General features: G+C 38.7%; 1 protein-coding gene and 1 long non-coding RNA gene across 5 annotated transcripts in view; both read left to right on the top strand.

Moving 5' to 3' along the window:
* Positions 1-22640, top strand: part of LOC144018751 (netrin receptor UNC5C-like) — a 316561-nt gene that overhangs the window by 213339 nt on the left and 80582 nt on the right. For all 4 annotated transcript variants that reach the window (XM_077521273.1, XM_077521274.1, XM_077521276.1 and 1 more), the window contains 2 exons: positions 528-764; positions 15709-15852. In XM_077521273.1, the coding sequence (XP_077377399.1) occupies positions 528-764; positions 15709-15852 (381 nt within the window). The remainder of the gene's footprint in view (positions 1-527; positions 765-15708; positions 15853-22640) is intronic.
* LOC144019305 (uncharacterized) lies at positions 8853-10189 on the top strand. The gene is made up of 3 exons (XR_013283623.1): positions 8853-9152; positions 9564-9794; positions 10065-10189. It is a non-coding gene; the product is annotated as an uncharacterized LOC144019305 (long non-coding RNA).

The following is a 22640-nucleotide window of genomic DNA, read 5'->3' on the forward strand; positions in this document are numbered from 1 at the left end:
CACAGCTACTGCCGCCATTGCCTAAGATAAGAACACACACCGAATTAAAGATACCATATGTGTGTGTTGAGAAATACTATCTGAAACTGTGTGTGTTTTATAAGTCCAAACACGCTGAGGAAACTGACTGACGGTGGGGAAGAAACTGCAGAGGTTTGTGTATTAGAGTGTGCGTCTGTTGTTGTGGACACATCCACCTACACTTGTAATCCTCTTCGCGTTGGTGACCTTGACAAGCTATCGATTGAGGATGCAGGTGAAGGAAAAGGACGCAGAAGGAGTCAGAGCAAGATCTTTGCGGAGATCTTTGACCTTATTCACAACTTTATTGCCATTTACAAAGTAAACGAAAGAGTAAAACATATGAGGAGCCCTAAAGAATTAGAAGTGGAAAAGAAAGAGGTGGTAACGTGGTACAACGGAGGGAAGAAGATTGAAACAATGTCTCTTGTCCACCAAATGGTCAACCGTAAAATAATCCCAAACATTTTAGATGACATTCTGTTTTTGTTTTTTTTTCCTCACAGCGCGAGATGACGACGACTTCCTGAGCCTGAGCGAACTGCCCGAGACGTTCCCGTCAGACCCGCCTGAGCCGTTGCCGCACTTCTTGTTCGAACCCGACGAAGGCTATATCGTCAAGAACAAGCCGGTCAACCTCTACTGCAAGGCCACGCCCGCCACGCAGATCTACTTCAAGTGTAACAGCGAGTGGGTCCACCAGAAGGACCACACGGTGGAAGAACGCGTGGACGAGAACTCAGGTGAGGCATCACCCACACATAACATGAGCAATCAGAAGTGCTGGCCAACATTTACAATCAACATTTTCATATCCGCTTCATTAAATCGTATCAGTTTATTCCATATAGTATATTCTATTCATTTTGAAGCTTTTCTCTTGGCTTCACTGCTCTCTGTACAGTATACGTATGTTTTAGATTTTTATTTTTATTTTTTTCATCCAATCAGAGATTAGCCTCTACGTGTTACCATGTTGGAAATGTGTACGCATTTTTTCCATCAACTCATTGGTTGGTAATAGCAAAACAAAACATTATGGTCTTCTTATGTCATCTTCCTCCAAACAGGAAGTAGCCTGTTAGCTAGCATTCGTTCAGCTAACTAGTATACCCGGTCCACAACTTTCCAGTTTTGTGTGAGTTTGTCTTTACGGTTTTGAAACATGCTACAGTTGTTTCCTCAAGAATCTAAATGCTGTTATTCTGTCATCCTTTGTGAACTAGCAATTAGCCTGTTAACTAGCCTACGACATTCTCCGATATTTCCACATTTCATAAAAGGGTTTTATTTTCTCTTTGTTTCATTTTGAGTCACAATTTGGCTGTTTTTCCCATCCCAGAATCAAAAAAGGTACAGTCCTGTCATCTTATATAATCGTCCATGCTGGACAAAGCTCTGCTGTTGCTGCTGTGTGGTTCACAGTGGAACCTGCTGGTGCTTTGTGCATCATTTAGCGTCCCGGTTGTGTTTGCGAGTAACCAAGCCAAGACAGGAAGTGAGCCCAGCTTGATGTTTCCACTGATTCAGCTGTCAGTCGCACTCACAGCGGCAAAGACACACACACACACACATACGCACACGGAGCAGAAAGAATGTTCTACTTGGTGTTTTGAGGATTGTTGTGTCACATCATGATTTAAAAGGAGACAAAACTATGTGCTTTAGTAGACACCACTAAGCTGTATATCATCATCGCTCAAATCTGTGTCCAATTGGCTTCATGCCTCGCTTTCCCTCTCTTCATTTTGTATTGTTTTATTTTTTTTCTTTTTATAGTCCATTTCTCACAGATTTCACAAATGTACATGTAAGTGTACTTTGGTGTCCTACACAACAACAACAGTGGAAGGAAGATTGATAAATGTTTGGAGAAATGAGATGGTACCGCCATTTCGGAGAATCACCGATTCAAAGTCAAGTGGAATTAAATTCAACTCGCGAGTGGGCTTCCTCATCTGTTGTACGCAGCATTGATGATGTAACTTATAAATATGCACGCAGTGTTGACGTGTTAATTATGCTGCATCTCTTCCAGCAGACCTCAGTGCTTGCAACGTAGTACTACAATGAAGGGGCGTGACTCTAGATTGAGACGTATCCGGCATATACATGTAATGTAAAAACTCATACAAATCTAATGGAGGTTCTCTAAACTACATAAACTGTTAAATTATTACCTCTCTGACAAGTGTCAATCAAAACTGAACATTGTTATCTCTGAAAAGGCGATTTTCTCCCTCCCTATTGAATCTCATTAGATATGTGCATCTCTTCACTCGCACAATCTTAATTGCCCATCATATTATGCGCACCTAATTGAGACATGTGGACGTGTCAAAAAAGGAGTAATAATAATAGCTGGATGACAGCCTGCATGCTGTATAATCATCACTGCTTTCTTTTGTCTTTTTTTTTTTTTTTTTTTTTACCTTCTCCACACCCTCTCCCTCTTCCTCATCATCTTTCAGCCTTCATTACAGGCATCGTCATGCACCTGCTCGTCATTTATTATTCACCCTGTCACACTCGTTGGCTAACCTGTGGATACGTTTTAACAGCTCAGGCTGTGATGTGTAGACGATAAATCTAGATCTAATTTGGTAAAAAGTTGGATTAAATAAGCATCGAGCGATGGTTGATGTTGCGTTAATAAAAAGTGGATTAATGGCACACTCGGCTGGGCACCGCTCGCTTGCTCGTCGCTCGGGGGATGCTTAAGCTCCTTCTGGTACATCCTCATCATCTAACAACTCGGTTCTATTTTTTTTTTTCTCTTCATCCTTGTGTTGGATTTTATTTTATTATATGCTTTGTTTGTCACTTGGCGCATCATTAGGTACACCATTTAATGAGAGCCAATATAAAAGTTGGCTTTTATATTGAAAAAAAAAAAGATTTTAATTGACAAGGTCAGAGAAGCATTCGTTTGACAATTTATTTATTATTGTGGTTGCAGTTTGAGGAGGTATCGCCCTCAATTGTGGCTAAATATAGCATTCACAATTGTTTAGAAGGTTCTTGTATTAGATGTTGTTAGATTCAGCAAGCTAATGAAGTGCTTACGTTAGGTAAGTAGGTAGGTAAGTAGGTAGTAGGGGTGTGAATTGCCTAGTACTGACGATTCGATTCGTATCACGATTCATAGGTCACGATTCGATTCGATACCGATTAATCCCGATACGAATTTATAAGTCCATTATTGTGATTTTTTTTTAATTTAAATTTAGAAAATATTAATCAGTAAACTTGTACAGTGTAAGATTTGTATGAATTATGAATTATGTATAATTTATTTATCTGAAACTTCAGTCTTATACAGGTTGTAATCTGTTTCATGTTTGAACAGCATTAAAATTAAATATTAAGGCTTAGTGTTCCATTAATATAACATTTTTCCATGCTTAAGGTGTGAACCCTAAGACGTTTTGGTAAATATTTTTCCATCAAAAATGGATATTTAAAAATCAATTCGTCCGCCTATTGAATCGATTCGAGAATTGCGCGATGTAATATTGCAATATATTGCCGAATCGATTTTTGTTAACACCCCTAGTAGGTAGGTAGGTAGGTAGGTAGGGAGGGAAGGAGTTAGTTAGAAGGCCAGGTTTAGGTAGGTACTGTAGGTGGAATGACAGGGCAAGGAAGGTAGGTTGATAGGGTGGACGTTTGGGTAGTGTTGATAGTTGGTAGAAAGAAAAGGTAGAGTTAGTTGGTGTGTGGGTAGGTAGAAATGTAAGGTAAATATTTTGGTAGGTAGGTAGGTAGGTAGGACAAGGGAGGTAAATTAGTTGGTTGGTAGGAAAGAGGTTTGGGTAGTGTGGGTAAGTTGATTGGCAGGTTGGTTGGTAGAAAGAAAGGGTAGAGTTGTTTGGTATGTGGGTAGGTAGAAGTGTAAGGTAAGTAAGTTGATTGGTAGCTAGAAAGATAGACTGGGTTGTGTTGGCAGGTAGAAAGATATATGAGGCATAAGTAGTTGGGTCAGTCAGTCAGTCAAAAGATGTGCAAGGGTAATGGTAATGGTAGGGTTGGTAGGTTGGTCAGTCTGTATGACTATAGAGTATGCAAGTTGGCAGGTAGAAGGTTATTTTAGGGTTGTAAGTTAGTAGGCAGTTTGGTATGTACTGTATGCTTGTCTTGTTCCGAATGATGTGTTGTGGTTTCCCGCGACCACTGAAGCCCCAACTGCTGTTCTTGTTTTCTTTCTAGCCAAGCTTCTATTCTTCCCACTCATTCCCTTATCATATTTTCCCCCTGATCCCACATGCTTGCGATTTCTTCCCATTGGCTGCAATGGAAGTCCTTTTATTTTGACAGCCTTCCACGTATGATCCGTGCATCTGCTGCCTCTCCGCTGCCAAAATCCAGCAAGCGTGGTAATTCCACGAGAGGCCGGAATTCTTCGATCGCAAGCCTCCGCATATTCCACATCCTTTTTATTCAGCGTTTTTCAACCAAATGTATTCATGGAATGTGATGGTTAAGGAGGTGAGCCGCCTTCATGCTGTCATTTTGCCGGACAGCCACGGTTTAACCGAGCTCGCTGTTGCGTATGGCGTGCCAGCTGGTCACTTCCTGTTTCTCAGCAACAGCAGGCACAAGACCTCGAACCAGAGATGCAACCCGCCTGCCTCCAGATGGGTTTTTAATACAACACAATTATCAGCCTGCATTGGATGAAAACATGCATATGTCTAAGCCTAAATACACATAATATTGTACACGCCTTCACGCCTTTGACTTCAATAAGTAAAGTACATGCTCTATTGGGTTTAGATCACATCTATAATTTGTTAATTGGAGAATGATCCATTACTTTTCCTTTAGAAAGTCCAAAGGTTTTTATATTGTGGCAAATAAATAATCTTCAATAATCTGCCTTTAAAAGGTTGTGAATTTCTTTCCTTCATAAGTCATCAGTTGCTTACTAACTTGACCATTGATGTTTTTTTTTCTTTAAATTGCCATGAAAAAAGAATCATTTTCATTAGTTTGCCTTCGACTTTGCTTTTACTACACTTGCACTTGTTTTCTAAGTCATTTCTTACCTTGAATCCTTTTAGGGTTATGTTGGATGATATCTTATTCATTGGGTTCAATGGAAATTCATTTTGTATTGAAAGAAAAAAGAAAAAAGGTCCTTGCTCATGTGGGGATATTCTCTTGCAAAGTGATTTTTATTTTTTTTTGTTAACTAAAGCACCGTGTCCACGACCTCGGTATATCTCCATTAGCATGGAGTGCACTAATGACATATGGTGCGCTCTCATACTTACTTTGTCTCCATTAGTCAGCGTGTGAATTATTAGCTTTGACCTGCATCTTCTCATTGACGCGCACACAATACACACACACACACACACACACACACGAAGTATTGGCTCGGGTGATTTGTGACCTCCTTTCCTCCTTTGCTGCCATCGCACTTATTGATTTCTTCTCATCTTTACCTTCTCTCTCGCTCTTTTCCTGTCAATGTTACTCGTCTTCTCTGCGCTTCCTCTTCCTCACATCACTCCCACTTGCCTAGCTTTTTGCATCTTTTAGCCCCCTCCCACTCCTCCTTTATCTCTTACCATCACTCCAATTTACTTTATTAACAACCATCACAATTTATAGGCAGCTCCATTACTGTGTTTCATTTAGGGTGTGTTTGTTAAGAGTTTGTGTATGTGTGGGCGTCCTGGAATGTCCTTCCTGACTGCTACAACACCACCCACATATACACGTATATATAACAGGTCTTCAAATATGAAGCAGAAGGAAAGATATTGATCAATCAATGTCAGCATGGGAGAACCACACAAGTTGCACTCATGAACGCACACGCACGCACAGACGCGCTGGGGCTGTTCACTTGGATACGGTCCGTCGACTTGCTTGTGTCCGTGTCCCACATGACTTCCTCGCGCAGACAAATGTCATGCATGATGTCTCTCTTGTTGTTGTCGTCATCCTGTCCTTGTCTGGGTTGCTCCGTCTTTTTTGTTTTTTAAGTGGAAATATGATTTTATTTTATCCATCCATTTTTTATAAGGTTGTGGGTCGGTTTGGGTGAGAGGTGGGGTGTACTCTGGACTTGGACGTCAGCCAATAGCAGGGCAGGTATTGACAAAAAAAAAAAAAAGAAAAAAAAGAAAAAAAAAGAAACCTGGTCATAACAATATGAAGTCTCTGATTTAATTGTAATTTAATACTACTAAATATTTTAAATTGCAGTTGTATCTTTAATACATCAGATTTTTCCCCCCCACATATGCTTAAAGGGGCTGTCTGCCGGATTCCCTCAGGAAAATGCACTTTTTAAATACAGGATGTACACACTTTTAACTTTCTCTCAGTCTACACATCTGTGTTTATGTTCATCTTTGGTGGTGATTTCGCCCTAAACCATGTATTTTGCCATTTTGTGTTTGTTTTGTAAACAGCGGGACGTTTCTGTGGAAAGACAGTGTTTACACCCCTCCAGCCAATCGCAGAGCGGGGGGGGCAAACGGGTCCGGGCGAACGTGTCAGCTGCGTGACCGTGACGTCACTCCCGCGGCAATTTGAAAGCACGGACGGATTATTAATTTTTTTTTCACTCACTCACTCACTCACTCACTCACTCACTCACTCACAGAAGCTTACGTGTGTGAATTTGTGTGCATTTAACGCAAAGGCAGTATCTTATTTTGAAATGACTTGGTCAGAACCATCAAAAAGCCCAAAACGGGTCACAATACTGCCCACGGGTTAATGGGTCTTTAAGAGGCGGAGCCTGGTGAGGTCAGTGTGTGAGTGTCTAGTTGTGAGCTGTGGCTGAAAATGCCCTGAGTGTTTTCCTGATTAATTAACAGCTGAAAAGTACATCGGTATCTGTGGCTCTCTGTGGCATAATACAAACCATAACAATAACAATCGAATAAGTCGTGAGGAGATCCACAATATTAAGAAGAAAGTGGCTTGTTGTTTTGTTTTTCCTCCTCTCATTCCCGTTCCTGCATCTCCTCCCTCACGTGACACTGACGAACTACTTAGAACAAACATTGAAATGTTTTTGTTTTTTGTTTTTTTCCCCCTTATCCTCCTTTGTTCCTTTTGCCCCCCTCCAAAGACGCGTCTGTTTGACCTGTCACATTTTGAACACGACATAGCTTTTAAGTGCTTTATTTCCTCCGCTTCCCTTATCGTCTTTTCTGGAGCACTGAGCTTCAAACCGCTTCCTTATCACGTTCCGTCCTTAACATAGCGACTTCCATTCGGCTCGACTCGGTGTAACATCTTTCTATTTCCTTGCCGCAGATGTTTGATAGCTTTAATGCTTTCACGCGCTCTGTCAGAGACGGAGACGAAGGTGCAGTCGGCACTGATTCACCCCATTTGTTGGACTTGAATGATGTCTTCTTTTAAGTTATGGGGACGATTCTCTTGACTTTGCCTTATTTGAATGTATGTCGGCGTCAGCATCCATCGAAGTCCTTAAAGTCCTTTATCTTAATCTTAAAGAACTGCAATTTTTTTCCACATTTTTGAACAACTCCCAGGTGTTTTACCGAAACCTCTTTAACATGTCAAAATGCACCAAGGCTAAAGAATTATAGCACACTTAACATTACTTGTCACACTTGATGGCGGGTCTGTCTCATGTGAATGCTGACTATGGCTTTTGTCAGCCAACTGACTGCAACTGTTAAAAGAAAAGAAGAAAAAAGATGAGCAACAAATCTTGTGACTCTTTTTGTGTTGAGATTAAAGACTTCTGGAGAGTCAGACACGCTCCAAGGCTGGAGATGGCCACCCATGCATGTCCAGACTGCTTGTGTAATGCCAGACACCAACCATAAAAATTGGCTTATTATGTCTCCTTTAAGACAACTAGATGCAACTAATCAATATGAATAGACTCAGATTTAGTGGTATTTTATGCTAATGTTTAAAACCCTTTAAGCCCTCAGCTGTTTTTCAGGCTTTTGCTTGAAAAATACATACCCAAAATAAAAAGAGGATATCTCTGCAACTACAAGGTCAATTTGAATAAGTCTCGTGTCATAATATAAGGTACACTTGTGAGATTTATCCAGATGCGTAAATATCTATATATATGTTAGTGGTTAAAAGTAAATGAAGATGGCACACAGCACAAATGCTAATTAAATTAGTTTGGCGTTTGAGCTGTGTTTGGGGACCGTAAAAATGCCTTTTACATTCCCGTATCCCCGGTTCTGCAGTTTAATTTGATGTGTGACATCATTATATTCTTTCATGATTAGTGCAATTTCTTCTTCAAAGTCCAAGACGCCCTCAATTTGTGGGCGCTCAGGCTTAAAAAGCTACGGGTTAGAGCCAAGGTATGAGTTAGAGGTTTGAGTTAGCAGCTCGGGTTCTGACCAGAACAAACAGATCAGAACAGCTTTTGTCAGTTCTAAAATTTTACACTTGCTCCAAGTCAGCTGCTGTATAATAGATTTTAGAATTATGCTACTGATCTACATGTCACTGAATGGCTTAAATTCTGATTATTAGAGCCCATATAGTAAAAAACAAACATGGTGAATCAGCATTTAGCTGTGAGGGTGCACACAATCGGAGTAAGATGCCCACAGAAGTGAAGTTAGCACCAAGTAGGGGTGTTAAAAAAAAAAAAACGATTCGGCGATATATCGCGATACTACATCGCGCGATTCTCGAATCGATTCAATAATCGGCAGAATCGAATTTTTTTTTTTTTTATTTTTTTTTTTTTTTAGGATTCACACCTTGAGCATGGAAGAATGTTATATGAACGGCACATTAAGCCTTAATATTTTTATTTTAATGCTGTTCAAACATGAAACAGATTACAACCTCTATAGGTCGCTTGCACATGTCGTCACTTCCGCCTCGGATTTCTCGTAGTCGCCATGCTGGGTGGCCTCCATTTACGTAGCGATTCGGTCTAACACGTATCTATCACGTTTGTTTTCTGCGTTTAAAATTGTACATTGTTGCTGCGTCGTTGGCTGTTCGAACAAAGCCAAGGGGGAAAATGGTCGGTCTTTTTTCCGAATTCCGAAAATAATTAGGAACCAGGGCCTGGAGACAGAGGAGTGCGGACTCCGGAGGGAAGTCGTTACTTTGGGCTCGTGTGTGCAGCGATCACTTTGTGAGCGGTAAGCTTGTTTACCTTTATTTAATGCATGAGGATTAATAACGTTTCGACCGCCCATATATGGGCAAGTTGCTTATGTTTTGGATTCATGAGCAAGCAAGTTCGGTAGTACAAGCTGGCTAGCGGACGTTAGCCGAAAGCTAACATCGAACATTTTCACCCAAGTAGTGCCAGTGCAAAGTGTTTACTGCTGAAATTGGATTGATTAGTCTTGGGCTCTTAATGCCGATAACATGTTTTTTGGTGGCAAAATGTAAACTTGGAAAAAAGAGACAGAAGGGGGTGATGCAAGAAAACAGACCCCCGGTAGCCTACACATCATGCTAAAGAACTTATTCACGGCCACCCTATTGCGGTAAAATAACCAGTCTTTCCATATTTTATTTGTTTATATATTTGTTTATGTTAACAGGTCGCCCTGCGCCCGTTTTTCTGTCCAATCATCCCGACTGGGCTCCAACATTAAAGTTGGGTCCCAAGTGACAACATCTATGTCTCAGCCCAGTCGGTGCCAAGATATGAACGTGCACAGGAGAGACAAGCAAAGAAAAGACGACTCGAAGTGGCAGAGATTGTTGCAGTTATGCAGCCAGATGGCTCCAGTAACCTGTACCCTCAAGTACTGCTGACATCATTGACTCTGGTATGCCACTCAGAATTCATTACATGATATATTGTATGCATGAGTGAATGTATGTGTTTGTTTGTGTGTGTACACGCACCTTATAGTTTAGAGACATTTGGAAGTGTTTATAGAAATAAGTATTTGCCTGTAGCAATGTTCATACATTAAAAAATGCAACAAAATGTGTACATTTCTTTTACACTGACAAAAAAACTATACTACTGTACTATATTAAACCTATTACTGGTACCGTATTTTTTGTGATTTTTTCTTTATTTTTTTCTTTAGGGATCTCATGCCACACCGACTTGATTGCCAATGACATGATGGAAACGAAGGCGAGCATCAAAGCATTGGAGGAGGACAACATGCGACTGTTTGTTTGGCGCTAATAAAGGCAGCGTTTATACAAATTCTATTGTTGGGTTTGTTTACAAAGCTATACATAATACAAATGACAGGATTTGACTCAATGTGCAATATGGTCCCTCTTAAAGTAATGGCATAAATCTATTATTTCTAAAAGCACAAAAAATGAAGTGAATAATGATTAGATGTAGTAATTTCAGGGTTAAAAATTGAACTGTTAATTAATGTAGTTTATTTTAGCACAGGTGCCTACCATCCTGAGATGACGGTATGATGTAATGTTGATGGGGTACGCAATGACTTTCATTATGCTATGTACAGAGGAAAAAGTTGCTCTCTTTTAAATTTGTTTAATATAAGATAAGTACCAGTACTGTGTTTCAGTTTTCCCAATAATCCTTGTTTCACACTTGTCACAAAACCACTGTCCTTTTGGCAGTCTAGATTGGCACACTTCAAGTGATATCATTTGATTTTACAATCTGCTGCAGCACAAAAAACTACTTTATTCCGCATCTTTGAAGTACATGAGCAAGTGGTAGGTGACAGCGGCTGAGCAGGAACACTGGAAGTCCACTACTGATCTAGTAAATGCTCTCCCGAGCAGTTCAGGTAAGGAGGGGATTTTGGGAAAAAAAAAAACTCTGGCTTTTCCAGCTGGCCAAAACGAGCGATCTGGGTGGACTCGCTCAATCACACTTTGTCCACACCACAAAGTCGCAGAAGTCCGTCCAGTTAAACTCATCTGTGCCTGAATCTGAAAATATTACAAACATTGTAATGAAAATATGAAACATAGAATTAAATAAGAAACTACAAAAAGTAAAGCCATACATACCTGGTAATACTATTGGTGTTGTCGTGACAAGTGATGGGAATTGTTGCCATCTGGCACCAGACAGAAATTGGGTGTTGTGACAGCCTCCTTAACCGTGAGATCATAAGAAAAGCTGTCAGTATGCTCAGTAGTTACCATGAACACGTTTTATTGTACTGGAAACTGAAACTAAAAATACGTCCTCTGAGAGTGGTTAACCTTAACCATTTAGAATAAGTTGATTAAGTAACATGTAACTAGTGAAAGGGTAGCATTAAATTTAATTAAGCCACGGGGAGGCTGTGCATAGTTACTTTTTATTCTTATACGCTCTGCCATATTTGCCTGTTATCAAATTGTTAGAAAAACCACATCAGGTAAACCTAGCTGTGCATGTAAACACAATGATAACAGGAAGCCTGAGAACAAAACATTTTTGTGTGCAGAATTACCAACACCATGTGGTTTACTTACGTGCAACAGCAACAGTTTCTTCTGATGCGATGTTAAAGTTTACACTCTGTATCCACCCGCTTACAAAATAATTGTAAGCCTCCAGGGATTTGTTGGCGTGTTATGGAGCATGTTGTCAACACGAGGTAGGGAAAGATGTCCAGAGATGTCACATTTGGCCAGCAAGCTTTCTCCGTCAAAAAAAAAATCACCCTTGGTCAGGACGTAATTAGAATCAATCCCGCCACACAGAGACACCTTCTGCCTGTATCGTTGTTTTTGATCTTCCGGTAAATCGTGAAAATACTGCGAAAATTACATCAGGTTGATAAGCTCTACCGTGTAACTCGCGAGTGTACCTTGTGAACCGGCGGACACCCAATATGGCGCCCGAAGGAAAAACTCCCATGATGCATTACGATGTGCAAGCGACCTATAAGACTGAAATTTCAGATAAATAAATAATACATTTTCATATAAATCTTACACTCTACAAGCTTACTGATTAGTATTTTCTAAATATGAATGAAAAAAAATCGCAACAAAAAAAAAGTACTTTTCCCTGCAGCACCTATTAAGGTCTTTTTAAGTGTTTCTATATTTTTTTTTTCCCAACATCTTGTTATTGTGCTGTACTTTTTTTTTTTTTAAAGGAATTTAGTAAACACATTTTTATTTCTTTACTTAGCTTTTACATATGTTAAAGCTTATTTGCAAATGCCTTTGAACTGGCTGGGTATCAATTCTGATTTCCTCAATTGATTCAATTTCGATTCACAAGAGTTCAGTTTGATTTGATTGCGATTTTTCCCGATTCGATTCGAGCCGCTTAAGTTCAATCGATATTGATTAATGAGGGAAAAACACATTCCAAAATAAATTTTAAACTAGTTAAACTGGTTAAATTATTTAGTTTATTAATGAGAGTAACATATTAGAATCGCTTGAGTTGTACACAAACATTGACATCAGCAAGGATTAGATGAAAATATTTCCATAATTCTAATTCAATATTTGTAAATAAAGATTCTGAATAGTTTTAAAGTTCAATAAGTCAGGTAATTCATAAATGTAAGAAAATACTTTTAAATTCATGTGAACAATACATTTTAAGAAAATAGCAACATTAAAAAAAATGGCATTTACAATTCTATTTTCTTAGGAATTCATGGGGGGAAAAAAGAGATTAAAATAATCGATTCATGGCTTTATGAATCAATATCAGGCTCAAAAAGGAAAATCAATATTGATTATTCAATTTTTTTTTATTTTTTTATTTTTTTTTAAACCCAGCCCAACTTGGGAATATTTTTTTAAAATTCTTATGAACACCTTATGAAAATACTCCACTTTTTTGCAATCCACGTGTCAAAGTTGGCTCGTCTGACTTCCCTGCAAGAATCAACATCACATTAATAGCAAAGAGAAATGTCCAGGTCTCGCATGATTGACGGAAATGTCAGTGACAGTCTCCACTCATTTGAACAAACCTTTTTTTTTTTTCCCTCACCAACTTACCAAGCTGACATGAGAGTTCTTTTGAAGGGAAGTTTTGTCACGCAACAGAGACCCATCCAAGTTTCATCTCCTTGTAGCTGCAACGCTCTGATTCGGATAGCCAAACAAAAATAAGACACAGTGATCTGGAAGTTAAGTTGACTTTGTTTACGCTTCCACCAAATTAGCATCACAACGCTAACCTTGAGAGATTTCTGTCAGCAAACAGTTGGACTATTGGGGCTTCATTAATTTCAGCAGAACAACTCTTCAATGCATAGTCTCTTTTTTGTCATATATTCACTGTAATATGACTGAAACATTATTGTCTCGCTGATGCTTCATCAACCATTTCCAGTATTTGGATAAAAAAAAAAAAATGCACACAACTCTGTCATTTCCACTGTGTAATGAACGAGTAAGTCCCATGCTCGGGTAGTGTTTGGCTTCCTACCTGTCACTTTCCCCTCTTGTGCACTCGTGCTGCGTCTTCTGGCTCAGTGCAACTTCTTTCCTCGTTTTCACCGCAGTACTCCTGAGCCTCTCGCTGTTTCTAATTGCCTCTTTAGCTGGCATTTTCGTCGCCGCCTTTGCTCCCTTGCTGTGTCCCTCGTCTGCAGTTTTAGCCAGTGATGCCGGAGCAATCTCCCTTGTTAGCCTGCTAGCGGGAGTTCTCGCATTGTCAGTTTTCAGTGGCGCTACTCTTTGGCCTTACGTACTTTTATTAGCGCTTGTTGTGTACCTTTCCCGCAGTTTCCACGCTAATCTACTGATGACTATTAAACCAGTATAATCCTCACTCTCAGACCTCGCTACTGACTTATAACTTCTTTCCTTTTTGGCCAGAACTTCCTGAGTGCCCTCAATTGATTTGAAATGTCACCGTCTCAAATGTTATTTACATTTGAGATTTTAATCGTATTAGAGTTTGGACATGTACGCATGATCTCCATTCGTTGTTTGTGTTAACGTCAGCAAATGACGTTCAAATAGATTCACATGGTGGTGAAAAACATGTCTAATTAAATCAAAATGGTAATTGGAGTACACCTGCATACGTATCACATTATTTTCATCATATGTTTACAAAGCCAAAGCCATGTTGACTTATCTCATTTGCTTGTAACATACACTAGAGCATTAACATACCCACAAAAAACTTTTCCTGATACTTCAGGGTAGTGTGTCCTGCCGTGACAACAATATGCTATGATTCATTCTGACTCGAATCCTTTGTTTCAGCTGTGGTAGTTGTTTGAAAGTGCTCTATGAATAAAGCTGAGGATGTAACTAATGTTAAATGTTTGCTTTTTTTTTTAATTAAAAATAGGAATACAATTAACAACAATTCTTCATTACTATAATTGTGGGATATAAAAACATTAAGATTTGTATGTTTAAAAAAAAAAAAAAAAATCATCTACCATCTTGAATCCATCTCTGTTGTCTCCTTTTGCCTTTGCTTCTACTGGCAACTTCAACTCGGTCCCGATTACCTCGCTACAGCCTTACAACTTTTTCTCTTTGGCCGAAACTTCCTGCAAGTCCTCGACTCGAAATTCCCCACGGAGATGGCTGGCATTGGTCTTTGTAACACCCCTGAACCCGAAATAAACCGACAAGATCTCTCGCATGGAACATTTTTGTCCGCCCACGCGTCCAAGTCCCCACGTACTTTTCCCTTAAAAGCCATTTTTCTATCCTCCGGGTTTAACATTTCATTTGGCCTCTCGCACCTCTTAATCTTTCTCTCTCGTCTGTGTGCTTAACTATTCACTTCCTCCTCTGCCTCCTCATAATTCTTTTATTCCTAAAACATTTGCTGTGCGTCTCAGCAGTCCCATTTGATCCCGTTGCCTTCTTGAAGGATACGGAGAATGTACAGTATATCTCCATTCGGTCTTTATTGCTTGCGCCTCTCCACTCCGTCTTCCCGTTAACTACAGAAGTCCTTCCAAAAATGTACATTCATTCATGTACAAACATTTATGTTGTATTATTTTATTTTATTGTATTTTTTATTTCTATGTATTATATGTATTATATTTCAATGTAATTTTAACTATATTTTTTAATTATTTTCTAGTTGAGTTTTTATTTATTTTTATACTTAATTGCCAAATAAAAATGTTGCAAAATATTCGATTGACATGAAATAGTTTTAAGTAATTTTGCTTTTAATTTGTATTTATTGATAGTCATATTAACATTTTGATATTTGTTTTTTTTCATTTCTTTTCTATTTTGAAATGTTTTTTTGTAATATTTTGATATTATTATATTATTATATTATATATTATAATATTTTACAGTATTACACATTTCCAATATTGCAAATTAAGAAGTTATTTGTTATTAATTTTAACTACTTCTTCTATGTTTATCTTTCAAAATATCTACAGAATAGCACATACTTATTTTAGTAACCTGTATATTTTAAATATCTAATTGTTTAATTATATTATTATTATTATTATTAGCAGTAGTAGTAGTAGTAGTAGTAGTAGTAGTAGTAGTAGTTGTTGTTGTATTTTTATTTTTATATGAAAATGAGATTATCCTTTATGCCTATCGTCAGGATATACAAGTCCCACAATGCACTGCCATACATTTTTACATTGCGGTCTCGCTTTGAGGCTAATTATTTTGTAGAACAACCTTTTTGGTCCAAATGCAACATAAACAATTGTGGGAATTCCTGTGGGACACACTCATCTACGGCCATGTGTTTCTATTTTAATTGCGGTTTAACAGACATTTTGGATTATAATGGTGCCGGCTACTGTATTTTTGCAGGTCTGGTCGTGAGAGAAGCCAGCATAGAAATAACCCGGCAGCAGGTGGAGGAGCTGTTTGGCCCGGAAGATTACTGGTGTCAGTGTGTGGCATGGAGCTCCGCCGGAACCACCAAAAGTCGCAAGGCGCACGTACGCATTGCTTGTGAGTACATTGCACATTCATTCTTCAAACCATAAAGTCCACATCCACCTGACATGATCTAGTTGCAATATTAAATAAGTAAGAAAAAAGACAAAAGTTATTAAAATATGTTAATCATTGTTATTAGGAACAAAAAGACAATTATGCAGAGCCTGTGACAGTCCTAGCTAGACCAATTCTGAGGACAGTTCCAATTAGGAGGTTGCCCTGCAAACACTGTTGTGACTGATTTCAAGAAAAAGGAGGAAATAATTTCCGTTTCGCTTCACCACTGCTGTTTAACTTGAAAACTCTATTTTTTTGCACTTGGAACTCCAGACATCCCGACATGACTCGGTCGTCGACAGCGTGTCGTCGTGGTCCGCCGGCGAAGTTAATAGGACGTCTGGGAGCAGGTCACTAGGGCGAACAAAAGCAACGCCGACTCAAATGAGACTTTTCAGTAGATGACAGCGTGTCGACAGTAAACCCCTGCTGTATTGCGGTTCATCTCTTGCACTATATTTTTTTATTTTTAAGTGATTGTTTCATTTTTCATGTGCTTTTACAGTATTATGTTCAGTTAAAGTAGCAATTTTTCAAAGTTTGATACTTAAACAATCATAACAACATCAATGCTAATTTGCATTAACTCATTAGTGGCTTTTTGCGTTATATTTTAGCATTAAGCTAGCTGACTTTCATTAGGCGGTATTACACTGTTAAACATTTCGGTGTTTAAAATGAAAGATTACGTTTTCTTGACAGAGAAAACAGACAGAGAGAGCCTGAGAACCCGTCGTCACTGTACTGCTAAATACACAACCAAGCTTTAGCATTAAGCTAGCTGACTTTCATTAGGCGGTATAACACTGTTAAACATTTCGGTGTTTAAAATGAAAGATTACGTTTTCTTGAGAGAGAAAACAGACAGAGAGAGCCTGAGAACCCGTCGTCACTGTACTGCTAAATACACAACCAAGCTTTAGCATTAAGCTAGCTGACTTTAATTAGGCGGTATTATACTGTTAAACATTTCAGTGTTTAAAATGAAAGATTACGTTTTCTTGACAGAGAAAACAGAGAGAGAGAGCCTGAGAACCCGTCGTCACTGTACTGCTAAATACACGACCAAGCGGGGGAAATCATTTTTAACTCTCCCACGGGAGGACACGGGGGTGTTTTACGTCGACCTCACCAAACGGGGCCGATCGCTTCTCGGCAAGCCGGACCCACGCCGGTCATCTTGCGGGCCTCGCTGCCTCGGCTCCAAGCAGCCGTGTAAGACGAGCAGGGACTTGTCAGGCGGTCAGGGAGAGGTGAATCCGGGAAGAAATAACCAATAACCTTTATGCCGCCTCCTGCGTTTTTATTTTATTGGTCGTGCTTCACTGATGGAGTCGAACATCCTCTGTCGTAGACGCTATCGCCGGACCAGACGGCGTTCCCGGGTGGGCTCGACGGGAGCAAATCCATCACGCTCGGCCCTTCGTTTTAAATATTAACCAGGAAGCTGCTCTTGTAAAAGCTTTATTTATACACTTACTTACATGCTTTTATTACCTCCTCCCAAAGCCCTTGTGTTTTCATTTCCGTTTAATTGTCGTTAGCTGCAAAATCTACTTATCTCCTTTTTTTGGAAAATTAGTCCATGGGGCATAACAATTGAATAATCGATGAATTTATTCTTATGAATTGGGATTTTGTGTTCAAGTCATCGTGTCTGAAGAAGTCAGAGTAATCAATGCAGTCCAATTAAATGATTCATTGATAGGAATTTGGTCAGTTGTGAGAATTTGGTTGTAGATTAAACATGTCTACAAAAACTTTAATTAATTTTAAAGAAGTTGAGATGACTGAATTTGGTAAATTAAGTCGTTGATTGAATGAGTAGAACAGTAAAAAAAAAAAAAAAAGTCTCAGAACGCCTTGAAAGGACATGGGAAGTCAGCCATTTTGGTTTGAATCAGCCATTTTCTATCTGCCTTACAAAGAAAATGTCTCTGCATGCTACCTGATTGATACCAAATTTTAAACTATGTACTGTATATTACACATATGTGTGTTGCCATGTTATCAAACATTGAGTTTCTCTTATAGCGTGTGGGGTGGAAAATAGCTCAACTAAAAGATCTTCTTCTTCTCTGTTACTTCATTATATGGCTGCCTGTACTCTTCCGATAGTGATTGCCTTTTATTTATTTATTTTTTTCCAAATCAGCCCAACCTCTTGACCCAAGCTGGGCCTTCGGCTCCGATTTGGATCTCCTGACGGGTGATTACAATGCTCGGTGGCGGCTCAAGCTTGCTTTTTTTTCCTTCCAGCACCTTTCTCTAGAGTCAGCATTCCTTTTCTGCATGCGTTTTGCGCTTTTTCCACTCTCGCGTCTCGCTTTGGCCATCGAGCTGCTCTGCATATTTAAATTGGGTTTAGCCTGTTAATTAAATGGATAATGGCGATCATTGTGGCATTATATTTCAAATCTAAGCATTTCTGGAATGCTTTTGAAAGTAGTGCAGGCGACACGTATACGTACATGTACTCGATGAAACGGTGAAATGAAATGCAGGCTTGTCTGCGGCCACAAATGTGCATGTGCTGCATCAGCCACGCTCTTTGGCCCCACAGCCATCAGGTCAAGTGTTTCTCCTTCGATGGATTAGCACTGTGTCAAGGTCGCGTGCACACGAACGCACAGTCCAGATGACGGCAATTTGTTCTGCCACTTTCCTCTGAGACACGCGTGTGAATAGTAATCAACAGTCCAGACAGTCGTAATGTCTGTCAGGGCCAAATGTCTTGTTGTGTTTATAACACTCATGTGTCACTTTCAGTCCTGTGCATAAGTCCAAACACGAGCTTTGTTGACTCAATGTGTTAAGAGCATAGCCTTTTACTTTTCTTTAGGGCAAATATTGGCAATATCTTAGTTGTGGTGCAGCTAGTCTACTATGTTTCCCAAGAGGTTTTTTTTTTTTTTTTTTAAATAGATTTTTTATAGATAACATCTTATTTTTATAATTTACTTGTAACATTTTATTTGGTTTTGTTTAATATAATACATATTTTTAAATTGAATATTTTTTTCATTCATTTTTCATTGTGTTTAATGATACTACTTTGTACATTGTCATTTTACATTTGGTTAAATTTTATTTGTTTTTTTTAATTAGATTTTTTTTTATCATATTTGTTAAATTTTGTGGTTCACGTTAGGTTTCTTTCAATAGTATGTATTTTTAATAAATTCTTATTTTTTTAATTTAGTATATCAATTTTTATTAATTAATTATTAATTTCATTAATTCATTTTCACTTTTATTAAATTTTGATATGTATACACACACTCACTCTGTATTACCGGTATATTTAAAGTTTTATATTCAACTGTATATGTATTAGTCCTGTCAAATTTAAACCATTTACTCTCAAAATCTCAAAAAAATATTGCATTAATCATGTAATAACACAGATGAATCACATTATTAATTTTGACCGCAGATGATCTTTTAGCTTGACAGCAGATGGTTACGTTAAAGGTAGCGCAGGTTGTGTTTGAGCAATAAACATAACTACATTCATTAAAGTATTTCATAAATGTTTGCGTATGACATTCAAAATATTTGTTGATGTCAAAACATGGGGTAATTTATTTTTCATGTTAAATTATGCAAGTAATTAGCTGATGAGAAAAAGGGGGGGTGAGAGTGTGCAGTGGATCAAAATATGTGGAAGACATCCTCATAACATTAAATGTCAAAAGAATTAACACATAACAGGTGCTCATCAAATTTGGCGGGCAAAAAAATATTGGTAAAAAGCCTTTTTAATTAGGTGATTAATCTGATTTAAAAAAATATTTGACAGCTCATATATACACACATATATATATATATATATATATTATATATATATATATATATATATATATATACATACGTAATTTTTCTTAACTGCTTGCTCCTCACAAGGGTCGTGGGGGTGCTGGAGCCTATCCCAAGCTTCGGGCAGTAGGCAGTAGTACTCAGTTTATACTCAGTTTACCCCCCACCAATGACACATATTCATATAAATGCAGACACTTTGTCAAACCAAACAAAAACACTAACAGACTCTTTAGCCTCAAAGTTATTTTGGCTTTTATAGATCCAAATGCAAACTGCAACTAACGCACTCTGATGCCTCTCCGGCTGCGTCTCCTGCGCCATTTTCTGGATGACTTCATCCAGACAGGCTTTGCTTTATGCCTGCAAAAGCAGAGCGACGCTTCCAAACACTGCAAATATATACATTATTTTTATAGAGTGACAGCCTGAGTTGATATGTGGTTGCGGAGGCGACGCTCCGCTCTTCCATCAAGCCGCTGAGCATTTTCCCAGATGTGCCGAGCTGCTTCGGTGCGCTCGCTAAATCTTACAGCGCTGATAAAATAGAGGCCATGTGTGTGAATGCTTTATGAAAAGTAAGTATTTGTTGAAAGAAACTCATTTTTAACCACCGCTCACTTTTCAAAATCAGAAAATGTGCTCGTACGCTTGTGATTTTACAAGCACGCCAGATGAAGGACTCATTTGAAGGAAATTGGAGCCGAGTTATTGCTGTAAATTGGCTGCTTCAAACCAAAACGACAGACTTTTGTCTTTTCAAGCATGGGCTCGTGAGACTTTTTTTTTTTTTTGCTGGTCTACTACTCATGGTACCAACTCTCACGTCGTTAAGTGAAACTGAGCCGTTTTTTGGACGATCATATGATTTGCCAATACGCATGAAGGAAAATTCCAAGTCCTCACAAGTTAGCATTGGCCGTCTGAGATTCAGTACATGGTTCAAATTTAGGAGTAATCACGCAAAATCTCAAGAACGAGCTCCTCTTTGAAGGACATGTAGAAAAGGCCAATACGAACCTAACATAGTCAAGTCAAAATGGTCAGACGTCCTATTGTTTTCCCCAAAAATCATGGTCCACCAAATTACATGTTACGAAGTGAATTTGGCTTTTGGGTTACATTTTAAAAATAATAATAATAAATCAGAGGGTAATCGTGGACTTCATTTTAATGCCTTGGTCTGCCACACGCATAATGAAAACTCAAATGTTTCACAGGTTGGTGTTACCCGTCTGGCTAGTATACATAGTTCAATTTGGCAGCAACTAAATAAAATGTCCCTTCAAATGGCCCCTAAACATGGACAACGCGTGCCCTAAATAGCCACCTCAAAGCCAATTGTGAGACTTCCTGTTTCTTTTCGGGTATGACTCCTTGAGACATTTTTTATGAGTATACTCAAGATTGACATGCCTACCAAGTTCCATGTTGCTAAGTAAATCTTGCTTTAGTATAAACTGCACAGTATACTGAAAAATACCTTTTGAAAATAAAATATTGGTGTTGGTGTTGGGGGGGGGGGGGACACTCGACATGAATATGACGATAATTTGGAATTTTCTGATGTCTAAATCATCAAATCAGCATTTTTGGTCCATCCTCTGAGACATATTTCATCGCAATTAGTCATGTGATAGCAGGCGGCAGTCTAAAGGATGGAGAATGCGCCCGCTTATGTCAGCAAAATGTCTTTTTTTGTTTTGTTTTTTCGCGGCAGTTCTCATTGCGGTCGGAAAGCCCTCGTTGGCTGGCAGCAACGGGATTACAAAGCCCGTCGAGACTATCCCAAAACGATCCGGTTGCCGTCGGAGAAAAAGCTCTGATGTTGCTTTGTAAGAAAACAGCTGAAAATGTCCTGAATGACTTGGGGAAGTTGAGTTTTGGCGCAAGTGCTCGGCTCCCGTTGAATTCGCCGTGTAAGCATTCTGCTTAAAATGAGCAACATGAGTCGAATATGGAGTGTGGCGTGGAAAGAAAAACACAAGTGACAAATTTGTCGGTAGAATATTCGCTGGGATATAAGTCTCAAATTTGTACAAGACAAAAACAATGTTCTGCTTGGGGTGACAAATTGATACTATTGGAGCGTCACAGACTAGCTTTCACGTTAATTGATGTAAATTTTATACACTTGTATACTTACTTACAATGTTTGCTCTTATTTTGTTCCATGTTTTTATGTACAGCACTTTGTATACAGCAATGCTTGTTTTAAAGTGCTTTGTAAAAAATAAAGTTGAGTTATGATGTGAAATTTATCTTAATGTACTAAACTTTTTTTTCCCCCTGATTTGGTAGCAATATGCTACCTGTGCTCTTCACCTAAACAGTAGAATGTACAATTAACCTGTTGTTGTTTTTTTAGACAACCAGGTAGCCTTCTTTTCAACTAATTAGTCCCCTGATTTCATGCTGAGTAAATTTGGCAGTGAATTGAGGTGAGATCATCATTATTTCAGTATTATGGGAGGAAGCAGGCACTGTTGTTGTTTGTTGTTCTGGTGCACGCATGGTCGGCGCACATCAAATGAAGTCAGTCCGCGCAATCGCAAAATTAGGGTAGGGCAGACCCTTGTGCACGATATTTACGTCACATGACCCAAAATCGACGTGAGAGTATGAATAGGAATATAAAATGATGTGACCGGTCGGAACTGGCCCCCAGACTTTGAGTTTACTGCAGTGGTTCTCAACGTGTGTTGCTAAAACTACCAGTGGTACTCTTCCTCCCTCTAGTGGTATGTGAAAGTATGACTAAATGACTACATTAAATGTTCAAACTATGCATACAGATTAAGTCAAGTCAAGTCAACTTCATTTATATAGCGCTTTCAGTTTGCAGTTTATTTAGTAGATTTCACTATAATTTCTATAATAATAATAATAATTACGTACAGTAGTTTAGAAATGAATTTTTTACT

This window comes from Festucalex cinctus, chromosome 5 (genome assembly GCF_051991245.1).
Source record: "Festucalex cinctus isolate MCC-2025b chromosome 5, RoL_Fcin_1.0, whole genome shotgun sequence".
Taxonomy (NCBI): Eukaryota; Metazoa; Chordata; class Actinopteri; order Syngnathiformes; family Syngnathidae; genus Festucalex; species Festucalex cinctus.